Source organism: Chiloscyllium punctatum, chromosome 17 (assembly GCF_047496795.1).
Source record: "Chiloscyllium punctatum isolate Juve2018m chromosome 17, sChiPun1.3, whole genome shotgun sequence".
In the NCBI taxonomy this organism is placed as follows: domain Eukaryota; kingdom Metazoa; phylum Chordata; class Chondrichthyes; order Orectolobiformes; family Hemiscylliidae; genus Chiloscyllium; species Chiloscyllium punctatum.
Window position 1 is genome coordinate 52,291,760 of NC_092755.1, and position 17,748 is coordinate 52,309,507.

General features: G+C 42.0%; 1 protein-coding gene across 1 annotated transcript in view; it reads right to left on the reverse strand.

Annotated features, from left to right (window-relative positions):
* hira (histone cell cycle regulator a) overlaps positions 1 to 17,748 on the reverse strand; it is a 113,702-nt gene that overhangs the window by 43,617 nt on the left and 52,337 nt on the right. Inside the window, exons 13-14 of the mRNA XM_072587123.1 lie at positions 11,965 to 12,050; positions 4,506 to 4,697 (exon numbers count right to left, since the gene is read on the reverse strand). Of these exons, the coding sequence (XP_072443224.1) occupies positions 4,506 to 4,697; positions 11,965 to 12,050 (278 nt within the window). The remainder of the gene's footprint in view (positions 1 to 4,505; positions 4,698 to 11,964; positions 12,051 to 17,748) is intronic.

A 17,748-nucleotide genomic window follows, 5' to 3' on the forward strand; every position in this document is an offset into this window, starting at 1 on the left:
TAAGCTCTGATCTGCAGCATCTGCAGTCTTCACTTTCTCCATAGACTGGGACTGCCATAGTGTTAAGAGTTCAGATGGAGAGGAACTTGCTAAGTGTGTACAAGAACATTTTCTGATTCAGTATGTGGATGTACCTATGAGAGAAGGTGCAAAACTTGACTTGCTCTTGTGAAATAAGGCAGGGCAGGTGACTGAGGTGTCAGTGGGGAAGCACTTTGGGGCCAGCGACCATAATTCTATTAGTTTTAAAATAGTGATGGAAAAAGTTAGACCAGATCTAAAAGTTGAAGTTCTAAATTGGAGGAAGGCCAATTTTGATGGTATTAGGCAAGAACTTTCAAAAGCTGATTGGGGGCAGATGTTTGCAGGCAAAGAGACAGCTGGAAAATGGAAAGCCTTCGGAAATGTGATAACAAGAATCCAGAAAAAGTATATTCCTGTTAGGGTGAAAGGCAAGGCTGGGAAGTGTAGGGAATGCCAGATTAATAGAGAAATTGAGAGCTTGTTCAAGAAAAAGAAGGAAGCATGTGTCAGGTGGAGACAGCAGAGATCAAGTGAATCCTTAGAAGAATATAAAGATACTACGAGTATGCTTAAGAGGGAAATCAGAAGGACAAAAAGGGGAAATAAGATAGCTTTAGCAAATAGGGTGAAGGAGAATGCATAGGGATTTTATAAATACATTAAAGACAAAAGGGTAACTAGGGGGAGAATAGGGCCCCTCAAAGATCAGCAAGGTAGCCTATGTATGGAATCGCAGGAGATTGGGGAGATACTAAATGAGTAATCTGCTTCAGTGTTTACTGTGGATAAGGACATGGACCATATAGAATGTGAGGAAATAGATGGTGACATCTCGAAAAATGTTCAAATTGCAAAGGTGGTGGTGCTGGATGTCTTAAAATACATAAAGGTGGATAAATCCCCAGGACCCAATAAGGTGTACCCTAGAACTCTGTGGGAAGCTAGGGAAGTAGTTGCTGGGCTACTTGTTGAGGTATTTGTATCAATGATAATCACAGGTGAGATGCTGGAAGACTGGAGACTGGCTAACGTAGTGCCACTAGTTCCCTGGCTTATCCTTACCACCTTTCTTAAATATAGACCAGTGAGCCTGACTTCAGTGGTGGGCAAGTTGTTGGAGGGAATCCTGAGGGACAGGATTTACATGCACTTGGAAAAGCAAGGGCTGATTAGGGATAGTCAACATGACTTTATGCGTTGGAAATCATGTCTCAGGAACGTGATTGAGTTTTTGAGGAAGTAACAAAGAGGGAAGAGTGGTGGACATGATCCAAATGGACTTTGGTACGGCGTTCAGCAAGGTTCCTCATGATAGACTGGTTAGCAAGGCTGGATCTCATGGAATACAAGGAGAACTAGACATTGGATACAGAACTGGCTCAAAAGCAGAAGACAGAGTGTGGTGGTGGAGGGCTGTGACCAGCGGAGTGTCATATGGATCGATGCTGGATTCTACTGCTTTTCTTCATTTATATAAATGATTTGGGTATAGCAGGTGTAGTTAGTATGTTTGCAGATGACACCAAAATTGGAGATGTAGTGGACACCGAAGAAGGTTACCACAGAGTACAACAGGATCTTGGTCATATGGACAATGGAGTTTAAGTTAGCTAAATGTGAGATGCTGCATTTTGGAAAGACAAATCAGTGCAGGACTTATACACTTAATGGTAAGGTCCTGGGGAGCGTTGCTGAGCAAAGAGACCTTGGAGTGCAGGTTCATAGCTCCTTGAAAGTAGAGTTGCAGATAGATAGGATAGTGAAGGCGGCATTTGGGGTGCTTTCCTTTATTAGACAGATAATTGAGTATAGGAGTTGGAGGAGGTCATATTGTGGCTGTACAGGATGTTGGTTAGGGCATTTTTGGAATATTGTGTGCAATTCTGGTCTCCCTTCTATCAGAAGGATGTTGCGAAACTTGAAAAGTCCACAAAAGATTTACAAGAATGTTGCCAGGGTTGGAGGATTTGAGCTATAGGGAGAGACTGAATAGGCAGGGGTTGTTTTCCCTGGAGCGTCGGAGGCTGAGGGGTGGCCTTATAGAGGTTTATAAAATTATGGAGGGGCATGGATAAGGTAAACAGACAGGTCTTTTCGCTGGGGTTGAGGAGTCCAGAATTAGAAGGCATAGATTTAGGTTGAAAGGGGAAAAATTTAAAAGGGATCTGAGGAGCAATCTTTTCACGCAGAGAGTGGTGCATGTTTGGAATGCGCTGGCAGAGGAAGTGGTGAAGGCTGGTACAATTACAACATTTTAAAGTTAAAAATCACACAACACCAGGTTAAAGTTCAACAGGTTTATATGGAAGCACTAGCTTTCGGAGTGCAGCTTTTTCATCAGAAGGTTGTGGAGAATAAGATTGTAAGACACAGAATTTATAGGAAGTTTACAGTGCGATGTAACTGAAATTATATATTGGAAAAGGTCTGGATTGTTTGTTAAATCTCTCATCTTTTAGAATGACCATGTTGGTTTCAGTTCTTTCATATGTAAATCGCAATTTTTTTTTCAAAAAGTTAAATTCTCAAGTGAATTTTAACAATTGGTGTCATGTCAGCCCAGACAATGTATTGAAGGAGTGAGTTTCCCTGTGTAAGGCTGTCTGTGCCACAGTGGTCAGTTTGATTCTAAACTGATTTATGGAATCTTATATGGATTAATGCAGTTTTTGAGCAAAGTAAAATATAATTCTGCAAGTACAAATTCACCCCACAAACTTATATGTGTGGCGCATGGTGGGGTTATGAGTTTCTGTGAGAGTGTGTGTGTATGTGTGAGAGTGTAAAGGGTATAAGTCTGTGAGAGGGTGTGTGTGTGGGAGTGTACGTGTGAGCGTATGAGAGAGAGTCTGCCTGAGTGTGTATCTGTAGGGGTGTGTGTGTGTCCGCCTGTCTGTCTGTGTAGCCGCGTGTGCGCGTGCGTGGTTGAGGCCATCCCCTTGGGTACCGAACATGGCTATCAGCCTCTCTCAGTCATTTATTGTTGTTGCCTGTCCTCAAGTCCGCCTTGGAGGACGGTCACCCGAAGGCCCAAGATCCGAAGGTACTCATGCAACTCAGCCAATGTTGTCTATCTCCTGTGCAGGCAAGGATGCCCTGAGGCATGGTACATTGGCGAGACCAAGCGGAAGCGATGGCAACGGATGAATGGGCACCGCACAACAATCAACAGACGGAATGTTCCCTTCCAGTTGGAGAACACTTCAGTGATCCAGGACATTCGACCTCGGACCATCCTCCAAGGCAGATTTCAGGACAGGCAACAATGAAAAAAGTGGCCAAGCAGAGGTTGATAGCTAAGTTCGGTACCCAATGGGAGGGCCTCAACTGGGATCTTGGGTTCGAGTCACACTACAGCTGACCCCATTGCACTATACACACTCACACAGATAGAAGGACATACACAGACACTCACCGACCTGCACTCATAGGTTTGTGGGATGAATTTGTACTTGCAGAATTATATTTTACTTTGCTCAAAAACTGCATGAATCCATGTACAATTCTGTAAATCCATTTTTTAAGATTAGAATCAGTCTGATCATGGTGGCACAGACAGCCTCACACAGGGAAACTCACATCTTCAATACATTGTCTGGGCTGACATGACAGCAATTGTTAAAGTTCACTTGAGAATGTAACTTTTAAAAAAAAAGTTTGCGATTTACATATGAAAGAACTGAAAGCAACATGGTCATTCTAAAAGATGAGAGACTTAACAAACAATCCAGATCTTTTTCAATATATAATTTCAGTTACATCACACTGTAAACTTTTGCTATAAATTCTGTGTTTTACAACCACTAGACAAAGGAGCAGTGCTCCAAAAGCTAGTGCTTCCAAATAAACCTGTTGGACTATAACCTGGTGTTGTGTGATTTGTAACTTTGTACACCCCAGTCCAACACTGGCGTCTCCAAATGATAACATTTTAAAGGCATCTGGAATGGTATATGAATAGGAAGCATTTAGAAGGATATGGGCCAAGTATTGGCAAATGTTGGCAAATGTGACCAAAGTAGTTTAGGATATCTGGTCTACATGGATGAGTTGGATTGAAGGGTCTGTTTCTGTGCTGTACATCACTAAGACTTCTTAATATCTCTGATCAGTTGCACTTTGTTGTTGTAGTGTTGATTGCTTGCCATTAGATGGCAATGTTGCTCTACTATAGCCACCATAACCGAATAGCACCTGTTGCAGTTTATGCTCTGTCCTTCCAAGTGGGGGAGGGGAACGAGAAGAGTCCTGTTTTGCTTCTCAATACTTCTTGCAGTACAGTCTACATAGAAACTCACTACACATGGAACTTCATTTAGCTTTGTTGAGCCCTAATCAGTTCTGGTTAACAGGACTTCCTCCCTCTCTGAAGCTCCAGCTCACTAGCTCGACTGAATACATAAAAAGGGCATTGTGCTAACACGAGCTGGGTTTGTATGTCACTATTCCAATCCAGTTGTAGTCAGTATTGTGCGCCTTACCCGTCTTTATTGGGGATGTCCTCAGCTGATTTTGCAGTGGCTGGTGGAGGGTCCTGAGTTAGTTTGCTGGAGACAGACTTGGCAGCATTAGAGTCTGAAGAGGGCTGTGGCTGGTTGATATGTGAAGACAGCACCGAGCTTGGAAGTGCCCCTGTGATGGGTACACTGTTAAAAAAGGCAGTCGAAAAATCCCTGATAACAGAATAAAACAAAAAGGCAGCTCATAAGAGAAGTGTTACCGTGGCATTGGTATTTACTTAAACAATGATTCTTGGGTAGTAAAATACTGTACTAAAATGATTAAAATAACAGCAATTACATTGTGGTGTTCAATAATTCAGAAGATTATTTTCTTTCGTAACTTACAGTCTAGTACTCAGTCATATTTTATTTGCAGATGTCAATTTCTGGAATCTTCAATTCATATAAATCATAGAATCCCGGCAGTGTAGAAGCTGGCCATTCAGCCCATCCAATCCACACCAACCCTCCAAACAGCATCATATCCAAATCCATTTCCCGACATAACCCCATGGCTAATCCCCCAAGCCTACACATCCCTGGACACTATGGGCAATTTGGCTTAGCCAATCCACCTAACCTGCATATCTTTGGACTGTGGAAGGAATCCAGAACACCAGGAGGAAATGCTGACATGGGGAGAATGTGCAAACTTCACATAAGACAGTCCCCCAAGACAGGAATCAAACCCGGGTCCCAGGTGCTGAGGCAGCAGTGCTAACCACTGAGGTACCATGCCGCCCCTTGCTTTATTCTGAAACAGCCATTCTGGTCTACGCTCCATAACAATACAGCTCTACAGGGTTAGACATATAGCACATAACCATAACACTACCAAGGACCCTTGGTGGCCTTATAAATTCTTCAAACAACGTAGCTTTGGTCTGAACGTTCTAAAATTGCACAGCACAAGAGTGGCAAAGGGGAACCAAGAGTCACTTGAAGTGTACTAGGGGGTAGAGGTAAAAATTTTGCACATAATTTTTTTTTACTGCAACTGTCAAAGCAAATGCTGCAGATAGGATTGTAGAGTCCCTGCAAACAATGATTATGTGGCGAAACATAGGAAATACAATAGCAATGCCAGTGTATACAATCAAAAAGACACCAGTTTCTCTTTCTGGAGAGAGACTGAATTGAAGAAAAGTATGAAGCAGAGATCATAATGCCTTTTGCCTAGAAATTTTTAAAAACATTCCGATTTCATCTCAGCTGAGAATGTTTGCACATAATACCTTCAGCCACACTACAATTCCAAACCTAAACCCCTCTGACACAATCTGCTGCTTCAAACTCCTTTTGGTCCTAATTCTAATCAGACATTGATCCACACAGCATTTCTATTTTAAAGAAGTGACCAGTGGGAAATAAACAGAAGTGAAAATGCCATCATATGTTCTGTAATTAGCACATCACTTGTATATTTTCATATGCTTATTGGAGTATGCTAGGTGGCAGAGTTAAAAATTCCATATTAGCATATTGAAATATCTTAAAGCATCATACAATGAGTCAATTTAAAAGCACGTGACCATTTCAGCCATTGACTAGCAGCATGAGTATTGAATGCTCTTCCAATAGTGTCTGACAGGAATGTTGGGACACATTTTCATGACTCCCTGTTCTTACTGAAGTATTATCATGGACCTTTAACACCCATGGGAAGAGGTCACAACTTAATATTTCATCCCAAGGGGGAAGTTACTTTGACAATGCAACACTACTTCATTTTTTTGTTACTGCACTGTGCACTTACATCTTGGCACTGACTTGAACCCACAACTTTCTGACCCAGAGTTGAATGTTCGTCAACTAACTCATGGAGAAAAATAATTTACAAAAACATTGGCCTCAAATCTCATTTCACTTTATAAAATTCCACAACATGTATTTTTGAAGCCAGAGGAATATTAGGGCACTATTATGAAGGAGCTCCAATGGAGAACAGCATCCAACTATGAACCCATCTTACAATGTAGTGACAGACTTCACAGTTGCTGAAGGTAAGGGTCCTCTACTTAAACCCTTGTTATTGTTTCAGACACTCTGCCACCCATCGAAGTTATTGTTTTGTTCTTGCATCAAAAAGGCCTCGGTGTATTATGTCCCAATGCCTTGAGTAAACATCTCTCACTATTTCAGTCAGCAATACTTCCTCCATGTTGAACTCTTGCAGACATCATGTGGAAAATACAATTGAAAACCAAGTTAAATGTACGAAGTCCAGGGAGAAAATGAAAAACGATAGAAGAGAAGCAAAGAAGACTGGCAGCTAATAGAAATGGGAATCTAAAAATTTTCTTGAGGCATATTAGTGGTAGAAGGATGGTTAAAAGGAAAAATAAACCACTTAAGGAACAAAACACCATTTATGCAGGAAGGCAGTGGAAGTTTAACCGAATATTATGCACCTCTCTTTATCAAGAAAGGAAGATGCTGCGATATTCAAAGAGGAGGCAGTGGACGTGATTTTCTGGTCCTCATTAGACAATGGGCCAAGCACATGCCAGGGAGGGCTAGTGTGGTATGAAAACCTGTATACTAGTTGGATATAAGGGTCTGTTTCTATGCTGTATGACCCTGTGACTCAGGTGTACGTAAGAGAACTGGAAAATTGCACATGTTACACTCTTCTATAGAAAAAAAAAGGCATAACAATAAGCCCAGTAACCAGAAGCCAGTTAGTTTAACCTTGGTGATTGGGAAGCTTCAAGGGAATAAATCAGTGAAGGTTTCAGGACAGATTGAGAAAAAAAGTGGTTAATAAATTATTGAGCATTCTAACCTAACACAGGCATCATTAATTGGGACAGAGCACAAAGCAAGAAGGTTAAAGTAAAACTTCAGCCTCAATTGGTATGGCATGTCTAGTTCTGGGTACTGCTCGTTAAAAACATTGTGAAAGCATTGGAGAAGAGGCAGAAAATATTCAAGAGAATAGCTTCAAGTATGAGGAACTACAGTTAAGTAGACGGACGGAGGACATTGGGGCTGTTCATGCTTGGAGAAGGGAGGGTGTGGAAGGAACAGTTCCCATTGAATTCAGGATCATGAATCTGAGGCACATATTTACGTAAATGAAAAAGAGTGACCGTGATTACAATATTAAACAGTGTCTCACACAATAAGTGCTTCAGATGTAGAATGGTGCACGCGTGTAATGGTGCAAAAGGATGTGTGTGCACATGTGTAATGGTATGTGCGCGTGCGGGGGAATGTTTGGGTGGGGAATGGTGTCTATACATACAGAGACAGACAGAGACAGACAGAGAGACAGACAGAGAGACAGACAGAGAGACAGACAGAGAGACAGACAGAGAGACAGACAGAGAGACAGACAGAGAGACAGACAGAGAGACAGACAGAGAGACAGACAGAGAGACAGACAGAGAGACAGACAGAGAGACAGACAGAGAGACAGTTCAGTCAAAGCATTTAGAAAGTGACTGATTGGGAAGTTGTGCATGGCTATAGAAAGAAGTGGTGAATTGGCACTAGATAAAATGCTTTTTAAGAGCCAGCACAGAGGTGGAGAGGCCAAATGGCCTCACTCCATGCTGTAACCATTCCATTAACTTTCCCACGAACCTGCAATCAAATCAGGGCATTGTTATTTCACAGACATTTGAGAAAAGCCATTCTGGAACTCACATCAGAACTGAACCAAAATAGACACACCAGTGCAAATTGAAGTTGGAAGCAGAATGCAATTCTGATTAACAAAAAAAAACAGTTTGGGAGAATTTACAAGTCCCCCATCAACCTGTTATTCATAAAAAACACATCCAAACTGAATTCTAAATTTTAAGTTGAAGCTAAATGATTCATGATTTGGAGATGCCGGTGTTGGACTGGGGTGTACAAGGTTAAACAAAAATCACACAACACCAAGTTATAGTCCAACAGGTTTAATTGGAAGCACACTAGCTTTCGGAGTGGCACTCCTTCATCAGGTGATTGTGGAGGGCTCGATCGTAACACAGAATTTATAGCAAAAATTTGCAGTGTGATGTAACTGAAATTATACATTGAAGAATTGATTGTCTGTTAAGCCTTTCATCTGTTAGAATACAATGATAGTTTCACTTCTTCCATGTGTAAATCACAAAACCCTTTTTTTTTAAAGTTTCCTTCTAGGGTTAGCTATTAACAATGGTGATAGCTAGACAATATGTTGAAGGTGTTAGCCCCCTGTGTTCTCTGTCTATGCCAAGATGTTTAGATTGATTCTAATCTAAAAAGTGAGATAACCGAGTTTTACATAAATTCATGCAGTTTTTGAGCTCAGAGTTCTACATGAATGTATGCAGTTTTTGAGCAAAGTGCAATGTAACTCTGCAAGTACAAATTCACCACACAAAATATGGGTGCATGTGGGTCTTTGTCTGTCTGTGTGTGTGTGTCTGTCTGGGGTGGGGGTTGTGATTGTGTGTGTGTGTGTGTGTGTGTGTGTGTGTGTGTGTGTGTGTGTGTGTGTGTGTGTGTGTGTGTGCGTGCGTGCGTGGTGAGTGCAGAGTGTCTTAGGTCTGTGAGGGGGTGTATGTATGGGAGTGTGCGTGTCTAGAAGGGTGTCTGTGTGTACCTGTGTCCGTGTGTGTCAGTGTGTGTGTGTCTGTGTCCGTGTGTGTCCGTCCGTGTCCGTGTGTGTGGTGCAATGGTGATCACCTGTAGTGTGACATGAACCCAAGGTCCCGTTTGAGGCCCTCCCTATGGGTACCGAACTTCGCTATCAGCCTCTGCTCGGTCACTTTCCTCTGCTGCCTGTCCCGAAGTCCACCTTGGAGGATAGTCACCCGAAGGTCCGAGGCTGAATGTCCTGGACCACTGAAGTGTTCCCCAACTGGGAGGGAACCCTCCTGTCTGTTTATTGTTGTGCAGTGCCCATTCAAAGGCTACAACCGACAACGGATGAATGGGCACCGCACAACAATAAACAGACAGGAGGGTTCCCTCCCAGTTGGGGAACATTTCAGTGGTCCAGGACATTCAGCCTCGGACCTTCGGGTGACTATCCTCCAAGGTGGACTTCGGGACAGGCAGCAGAGGAAAGTGGCCGAGCAGAGGCTGATAGCTAAGTTCGGTACCCATAGGGAGGGCCTCAACCGGGACCTTGGGTTCATGTCACATTACAGGTGATCACCATTGCACTACACACACACACACACACACACACACACACACACACACACACACACACACACACACGGATACAGGTACACACAGAAACCCACACACACACTCCCACACATGCACCCCCTCACAGACTTAAGACACTCTGCATGCACTACACTCACACTCTCAACCCCCACCCCGGACAGACACAGACACACACACACACACACACACACACACACTCAGACCCAAATGCACCCATATTTTGTGTGGTGAATTTGTACTTGCAGAGTGATATTGCACTTTGCACAAAAACTGCACACATTCATGTAGAACTCTGAGCTCAAAAACTGCATGAATTTATGTTAAACTCTGTTATCTCACTTTTTAGATTGGAATCAATCTAAACATCTTGGCATAGACAGAGAACACAGGGGGCTAACACCTTCAAAATATTGTCTAGCTATCACCATTGTTAACAGCTAACCCTAGAAGGAAACTTTAAAACAAAAGGGTTTTGTGATTTACACATGAAAGAAGTGAAACTATCATTGTATTCTAACAGATGAAAGGGTTTAACAGGCAATCAATTTTTCAATGTATAATTTCAGTTACATCACACTGCAAATTTTTGCTATAAATTCTGTGTTACGATCGAGCCCTCCACAATCACCTGAAGGAGCGTCGCTCCGAAAGCTAGTTTGCTTCCGCTTAAACCTGTTGGACTATAACCTGGTGTTGTGTGATTTTTAACTAAATGATTCAGGGTGACATCAGAAAGTCCCAACTCCTCCAAATTTCACCTGATCCCCCAACCCCCACATTTACGGCTCAACATTCCTAATTTCAAAGCAACTTGTGATTTGCTCATTCTTCCTACAAAATATAATAGACCTCTCAACACTAAAATAATCAATTACTAGTTATCTGCTCATATGGCCAAGCTTAGCAATGTTTTCCTGTAATTTGTTTCAGTCTCCTCAGCAGTGCCCATCACCCTGCATCATCCACAGTTGTGCTTTTGATTCTCAAGTCTGAAGCTTTATTATAAATTGTGAACAACAGCAGTCTTAGCACTGAACCTTCTGGAATCCCCCTTCCCACCTTCTGCCACTGAATAGCTACCAATTAACCCTATTCTCTGCATTCAGTCTTTCACCATTCTCTTCTTGTGCTAACTCTGCATACTCTGACCTGATTAGTCCATGACAGGTTGGTCGAAGGGAGGGACTCGGTGAGCAAGACACAAAAGAGAGACAGTTTGTGTGTGTGCATTTATGTGTTGGAGGAAGAGAGGGAAGAAAGAGGACAGGGAAAAAGAGAAAGCGTGAGAAAACAAGAAAGTGAGAGAATACATGAGAGATGTAGATGTCCTATGTACATGCTCAGTATAAGTACTTTTCTTATCTTCATTTTATCTTGATGTCTTTATTCATTTATGATGTTTCATTAGTGTTTAGGTTGCTGTTGTTTAACCACACACATTTGTTGTGGTCTCTGTTGCACGTATTTCCCATTGCTGGTCTGCATCATATTATTTGGCAGGTCAGGCTGGAAGGGTCCAGACAGTATCCACCTGCTCCTTATTTCTCATTCTCTTAGGAATATGCTCCCCAAGTTCAAAACATTCCAGCTCACTGTAAATATAGTCAGGTCACTACCTGCAGCATGTTTCCCCCCTTTTCTCCAGTAGTCAAAAAGAACCTACTCTGCTACAACGGACCTGAACGCAAACCTGCAACACCGAGAGATCATAAGCCTTACTACTGCTGCCATCTTACACTCCCGAGGATTGCTGGAAAATCAAATCAAGTTTAGCAGAATCCTAGGTAGAACACTTTCTGTTGCCAGTGTTCAGTGACATTGTGTCACAGCTCCAAATCATCCAGACAAAACAACTGCAAGACACTCTGGCGCCACTATTTAGTTAAAAAATATCAGCACATGTACATATAGTGTCACAAAGCTGGCACAAGGCAAGACTCCTGCCATATCATAGCAATCTTAACAGTGACATGCTGAGTTTAAGCCTTCCTGCTTGCACAGTTAATACAACTGAGCTGGCCATAATACATGTTAAAGTGATACCAAAGTTACTATCTGTAATTGATTGACAGGATTGAAACAACATCAAGCCCTCAGGATGCTGTTCTGAAAAATCAACTGAAAAAGACAGACTGAAGTCACTGCCTTTTACTCACACTCGGTTATGTATTTAGCACATGACACAAATGCATCTTAGAATCAAACTTTGTTGAAGGGATTCTTCATGAGTTCTTAGCTCTGCAGCACACATTTTTCAAAGGGGATTGATATGACCTCTTACCCAGTGTCTAACTGAGCAATGCAAAACGGCGTGATTCTTCTCCGTCCGTCAGCTGTCCTAGTTTCAATCTGCTTCTTTAATAAATTCTACAAAGGAAGGGAGAGAGAGAGAGAAAGAAAAATTCAGATGCTATTATCCAGTAAACCGTTTCCTTCCATTGTAGTGGGCCAAGGCTCTCAATTAGCTTTCTTAAACTTCTCAGTTTATTCAAATTGCTCTTTTAATCTCCCAGATCACAGAAAAGACACTGCACTTTTGAGAATCTGCCAAAACCGAATGCTCAAATGCCAAGAGTAAAATACCTTTCAGAAAAACATGACTGTCGTACATAAAAATTCTGCTGATGAGCAGCCTTGCCACACCTTTCAAGAGATGTTTGAAACACAATACCCTCTGGAAACAAGATGCATCATATTACACCAGTCAGCTTCATAGCAGTGACCAGGACAACATATTCTTTTGTGGCAAAGAGGTAAATCTGTCATCAAATAATATGCAACAGTTCGTCCATTAGGAAAATTCTTGTTCCACTGGACAGCCTGTTAATGACTTTCGTCGTATAATATTCTCATTCATTAGGCTTTACAATTGTATAAAGTATTATACCAACATACAACACAGTTTAAAAACAAAGAATCATCCCATAACCATAATTAATTTTATTTGTTCCTAGTAGTCAGTAACAAGTAGTTTCTTTACATGTTGGAACAACATTCACATCAAAGCAAGTGCCTATTTTAGAACAGACTTAAAACAAAATGAACCCGCCAACATCTCTTCCACAGAATACAATCTGTTTAGCAATAAATATTTATAGGATAAAAACAACCAGCAGGCTTTTTGTTTTTCACGTCTTGGAGAACATAAGCAAAAGTTAATTGGCAGCCTAACAGAAACTTACCCTTCATTGGTTGTGACTGTTTTTTATACCAGCAAGGTGAAGGCTTTATGGGTTCCCACAAGCAATACAATTTGGAGGTACTGGATGAAGGGGAGGAGGAATGGCGCTGAGGGCATCCAGTAGATACGAGGATTTCAAAAGATGTCACCTCAATCACTACTGCTAACAATACTGCCTTAAAGTCCATCTTCACTACTCTTCACTCTAGTGACTAGAAGATGTCACCCTGAGAAGAAATACACTAACCAATCTGGAACACCATTTGGAGCAACTAACTTGCAAGACTAACTAACATCAGTTTGCTTGAAGTACCAGCTTTATGATGTCACACTTTAAGTTCGAGACTCAGGTACTGTTTGAATCAAAAAGAGAAAGCAATTACAGAATGGCAGCTCAATACAGAAAACTGCGAGAACTTGAAATTATACGGTGCCTTACCTCATCTCAGGATGTTCCAAAACACTTCACAACCAAACAATTATCAATGAAGTGCAAAGATTGTTGGCAAAGTCACATTATTGTCATCCCAGTAATGAGGGAGACAAAAAGAGAGGGAACAAAGACTAGGCATGGTCAGAGATTGCATCATACAGCAGTTACACAGATAAACAGATTAACAGATATCTTAGGCACAGTCAGTGATCTGTTGGACTGGATTCAGTTGCTTGAGGAAATCCAAAGGAAACTTAAGAATTTTGCTGTTTCCATCTCCCAGGAAGGATATATAGCGGTTGAGTCAGGATGGAGTTGCCTGAGAGGAGATCTAACCATGATATTCCAGACACTGTGAATGGTGGATAGCCTTCTTGACTTAGCTGGCCTTTTCCTGCTCATATATTTGTATGTTCAAAAGAGAACAGGAACTATTTGTCTTTTACAATATTAGCAGCAAATGGGCTCGCACGTCAAACAAAAGCAAACTGTTGGAGGTGCTGAAGATCTAAAATAAAAACGAAGTGAAGAAACTTGGCAGATCTGGCAGCATTTGTGGAGAGACAGATAGAGTTCCCAAAACAAAAATCATTGGACTTTAAACATGATGCCGCACTTTGTTTTGTTCTCTCTTCCAGATCATGTGTATTACAAAACAATTATGAAGAAAGGCTGAACCTCAAGTCTTCAGTAACCAAATGCCTGAGCTTTATGCCAGGTCCACTGACCATAGATCATGAATACTCCATAGTGTTGTTGATTGTCAAGTTGACACTTGGATGGGACCTGGAGAACTTGTGTTTTCTGACAGGTTCGAATTCTTCCAATTGAATCCTGGGTGACACCCATTGGTGATTCAATGTTATCATAAATATTGTGGCTCCAGTTGAACAAACAAACAGAAGCTTACCCGTGCTTGTACTGACATGATGCAAATTTTAAACGACTGAACCTCAGCAGTGACCCTAGACGTAGATGTGGGTCCCTAAACCTTGGCTTTTTGTAATCTGCACTATAAATGTCTAAGATAGAGTGCTGTCCCCCCCTATAAAGAGAACAATTATGCCTTGTACAGGAAAACAGCATTCCTTTATCAGTGTACTTCTCATGGTGATCGTTTTGAACAAAGCTGAGCCAAAAACAAAAGAAAATTCAACCGCAGAGCTCCAGCACTTCAATTGTTCAGTCTATGCATAAGATGAGCTCATTTCAATCAGCATCAGTTCTTGCAAATATTAGTAGAGAGGAAAGTTTGCTTTTACAAATTTACTTTAGAGAGGGTACTACAGGTCTTCAAAGAAAAAGGGGACATTAGTTAGCTTTGGCAAATAGGGTTAAGGAGAATCCAAAGGGATTTTATAAGTACATTAAGGACAAAAGGGTAATTAGGCAGAGAATAGTGACCCTTAAAAATCAGCAAGGCAGCCTATGTGTGGAACGACAGGAGATGGGGGAAGATACCAAACGAGTAATTTGCATCAGTGTTTATTGTGGACAAGGATATGGAAGATACAGAATGGGGGGGAAATAGATGGTGACATTTTGAAAAAAAGTGTCCATATTACAGAGGTGGTGGTGCTGGATGTCTTGAAAAGCATTAAAGTGGATAAATCCCCAGGACCTGATCAGGTGTTTAGATTAGATTAGATTACTTACAGTGTGGAAACAGGCCCTTCGGCCCAACAAGTCCACACAGCCCCGCTGAAGCGCAACCCACCCATACCCCTACATTTACCCCCTACCTTACACTACGGGCAATTTAGCATGGCCAATTCACCTAACCTGCACATCTTTGGACTGTGGGAGGAAACCGGAGCACCCGGAGGAAACCCACACAGACACGGGGAGAGCGTGCAAACTCCACACAGTCAGTCGCCTGAGGCCGGGTCTCAGGCGCTGTGAGGCAACACTGTGCCACCGTGTCGCCCATAAACCCTAGAATTCTGTGGAAGCTAGGGAAGTGATTGCTGGGCCCCTTGCTGAGTTGTATCAGTTGTATCATCTATAGTCACAGTTGAGGTGCCAGAAGACTAGAGGTTGGCTATAGTTGTGTCACCATTTAAGAAAGGTGTTAAGGAAAAGCCAGGTAACTATAGAGTAGAGTAGTGAGCCTGACATCAATGGTGGGCAAGTTCTTGGAAGGAATCCTGAGGGACTGGATACACATGTATTTGGAAAGGCAAGGACTGATTAGGGATAGTCAACATGGCTTTGTGCATGGGAAATAATGTGTCACAATCTTGGTTGAGTTTTTGAAGAAGTAACAAAGAGGTTTGTTGAGGGCAGAGTTGTGGACGTGATCCATACGGACTTCAGTAAGGCGTTCGACAAAGTTCCTCACAGTACACTGGATAGCAATGTTAGATCTCATGAAATACAGGGAGAACTAGCCATTTGGATACAGAACTGGCTCAAAGGTAGAAGACAGAGGGTGATGGTCGAGGGTTGCTTTTCAGACTGGAGGCCTGTGACCAGTGGAGTGCCACAAGAATCAATGCTGGGTTCACTACTTTTCGTCATTTATATAAATGATTTGGATATGAACATAGAATGCATAGTTAGTAAATTTGCAGATGACACCAAAATTGGAAGTGTAGTGGACAGCGAAGGTTACCTCAGAGTACAACAGGATCTTGATCAGACCAATGGGCGAGGTGTGGCAGATGGAGTTTAATCTAGATAAATGTGAAGTACCGCATTATGGAAAGTCAAATCTAAACAGCGCTTACACATTTAATGGTAAAGTCCTGCGGAGTTTTGCTGAACAAAGAAACCTTGGAGCTTAAAAATATGTTGCTGAAAATGGACATTCCTGAAGAAGGGCTTATGCCCGAAACGTCGATTCTCCTTCTCCTTTGATGCTGCCTGACCTGCTGTGCTTTTCCAGAAACACATTTTTAAGCTCTGATCTCCAGCATCTGCAGTCCTCACTTTCTCCAAAGAGACCTTGGAGTGCAGGTTCATAGCTCCTTGAAAGTGGAGTCGCAGGTAGATAGGATAGTCAAGGCAGCATCTGGTATGCTTTCCTTTATTGGGCAAAGCATTGAGTACAGGCTTTGGAAGATCATGTTGTGGCTGTACAGGATGTTGATTAAGCCACTTTTGGACTATTGTGTGCAATTCTGGTCTCCTTCCTATTGGAAGGATGCTGTGAAACTTGACAAGATTCAGAAGAAATTTACAAGGATGTTATCAGGGTTGGAGGCTTTGAGCTATAGGGAGAGGGTGAATAGGCTGGGGCTTTCCCTGGTATGTCAGAGGCTGACGAGTGACCTTATAGAAGTTTATAAAATCAAGAGGGGCATGGGTACAGTAAATAAACAGGGTCTTTTCCCTGGGGTAGGGAAGTCCAGAACTAGAGGGCATAGGTTTAGGGTGAGGGGGAAAAATTTAATAGGGATCTAAGGGGTAACTTGTTCACACAGAGTAGTGAGTGTATGGAATAAGCTGCCAGAGGAAGTGGTGTAGGCTGATACAATTACAACATTTAACGCACATCTGGATGGACATATGAATAGGAAGGGTTTAGAGGGATATGGGGAAAGTGCTGGCAAATGGGACTAGATCAAATTAGGATATCTGGTCGGGATGGATGAGTTGGACTGAAAGGTCTGTTTCTGTGCTGTACATCTCTGTGGCTGTAAATGCTAGTAAAGTGTTATAGACTGAACTGTGGAGGAGGAAACAAAAAACATATTTCATAAGAACTAGGAGCAAGAGTTGCCCATCTGGCCCTCCGAGCTTGCTCTGCCATTCAATAAGATCATGGTTGATCTTTTTGCGGACTCAGCTCCACTTACCCACTTACTGAAGTCAACTACTTCACTGGGCAGGGAATTCCATAGATTAATAACCCTCTGGGTGAAAATGTTCCTCTGGGTGAAAATGTTCCTTCTCAATTCAGTCCTAAATCTGCTCCCTCTAATTTTGAGGCTAAGTGGAGTAGGAGAGACTGAGTAGGCTGGGATTATATTCATTGGAATTTAGAAAAATGAGGGAGTGTCTTATAGAAACATATAAAATTATGAAGGGAATATATAAGATAGAAATAGAGAGGCTGTTCTAAGCCAACCCCCTTAACTCCAGAATCAACCTAGAGAATCCCCCCTGCACCCCCTCTCTTGCCAGTAAGGAGACCAAAACCCAAAGCAGTACTCCAGGTGTGGTCTCAACCCTACAACATAACCTCCCTGCTTTTAAACTCAACCCCTTCAGCAATGAAGGACAAAATTCCACATGCCTTCCTAATTACTTGTACCTGCAGCCCAATGCTCTATGATACAGAAGCATAACTTTGACTGTGGAAGTACACAAGTTTATATGGGGCAAAATATGAATTCCATGCTAGGAATCAACATTAGTCACTTCAACTATTAGAATTTAATAACTTCTCCAACAGGCTTTCCTGAGCTAAAGTACAAAATATTTTGATGAAAAGTTACGGCTACAAA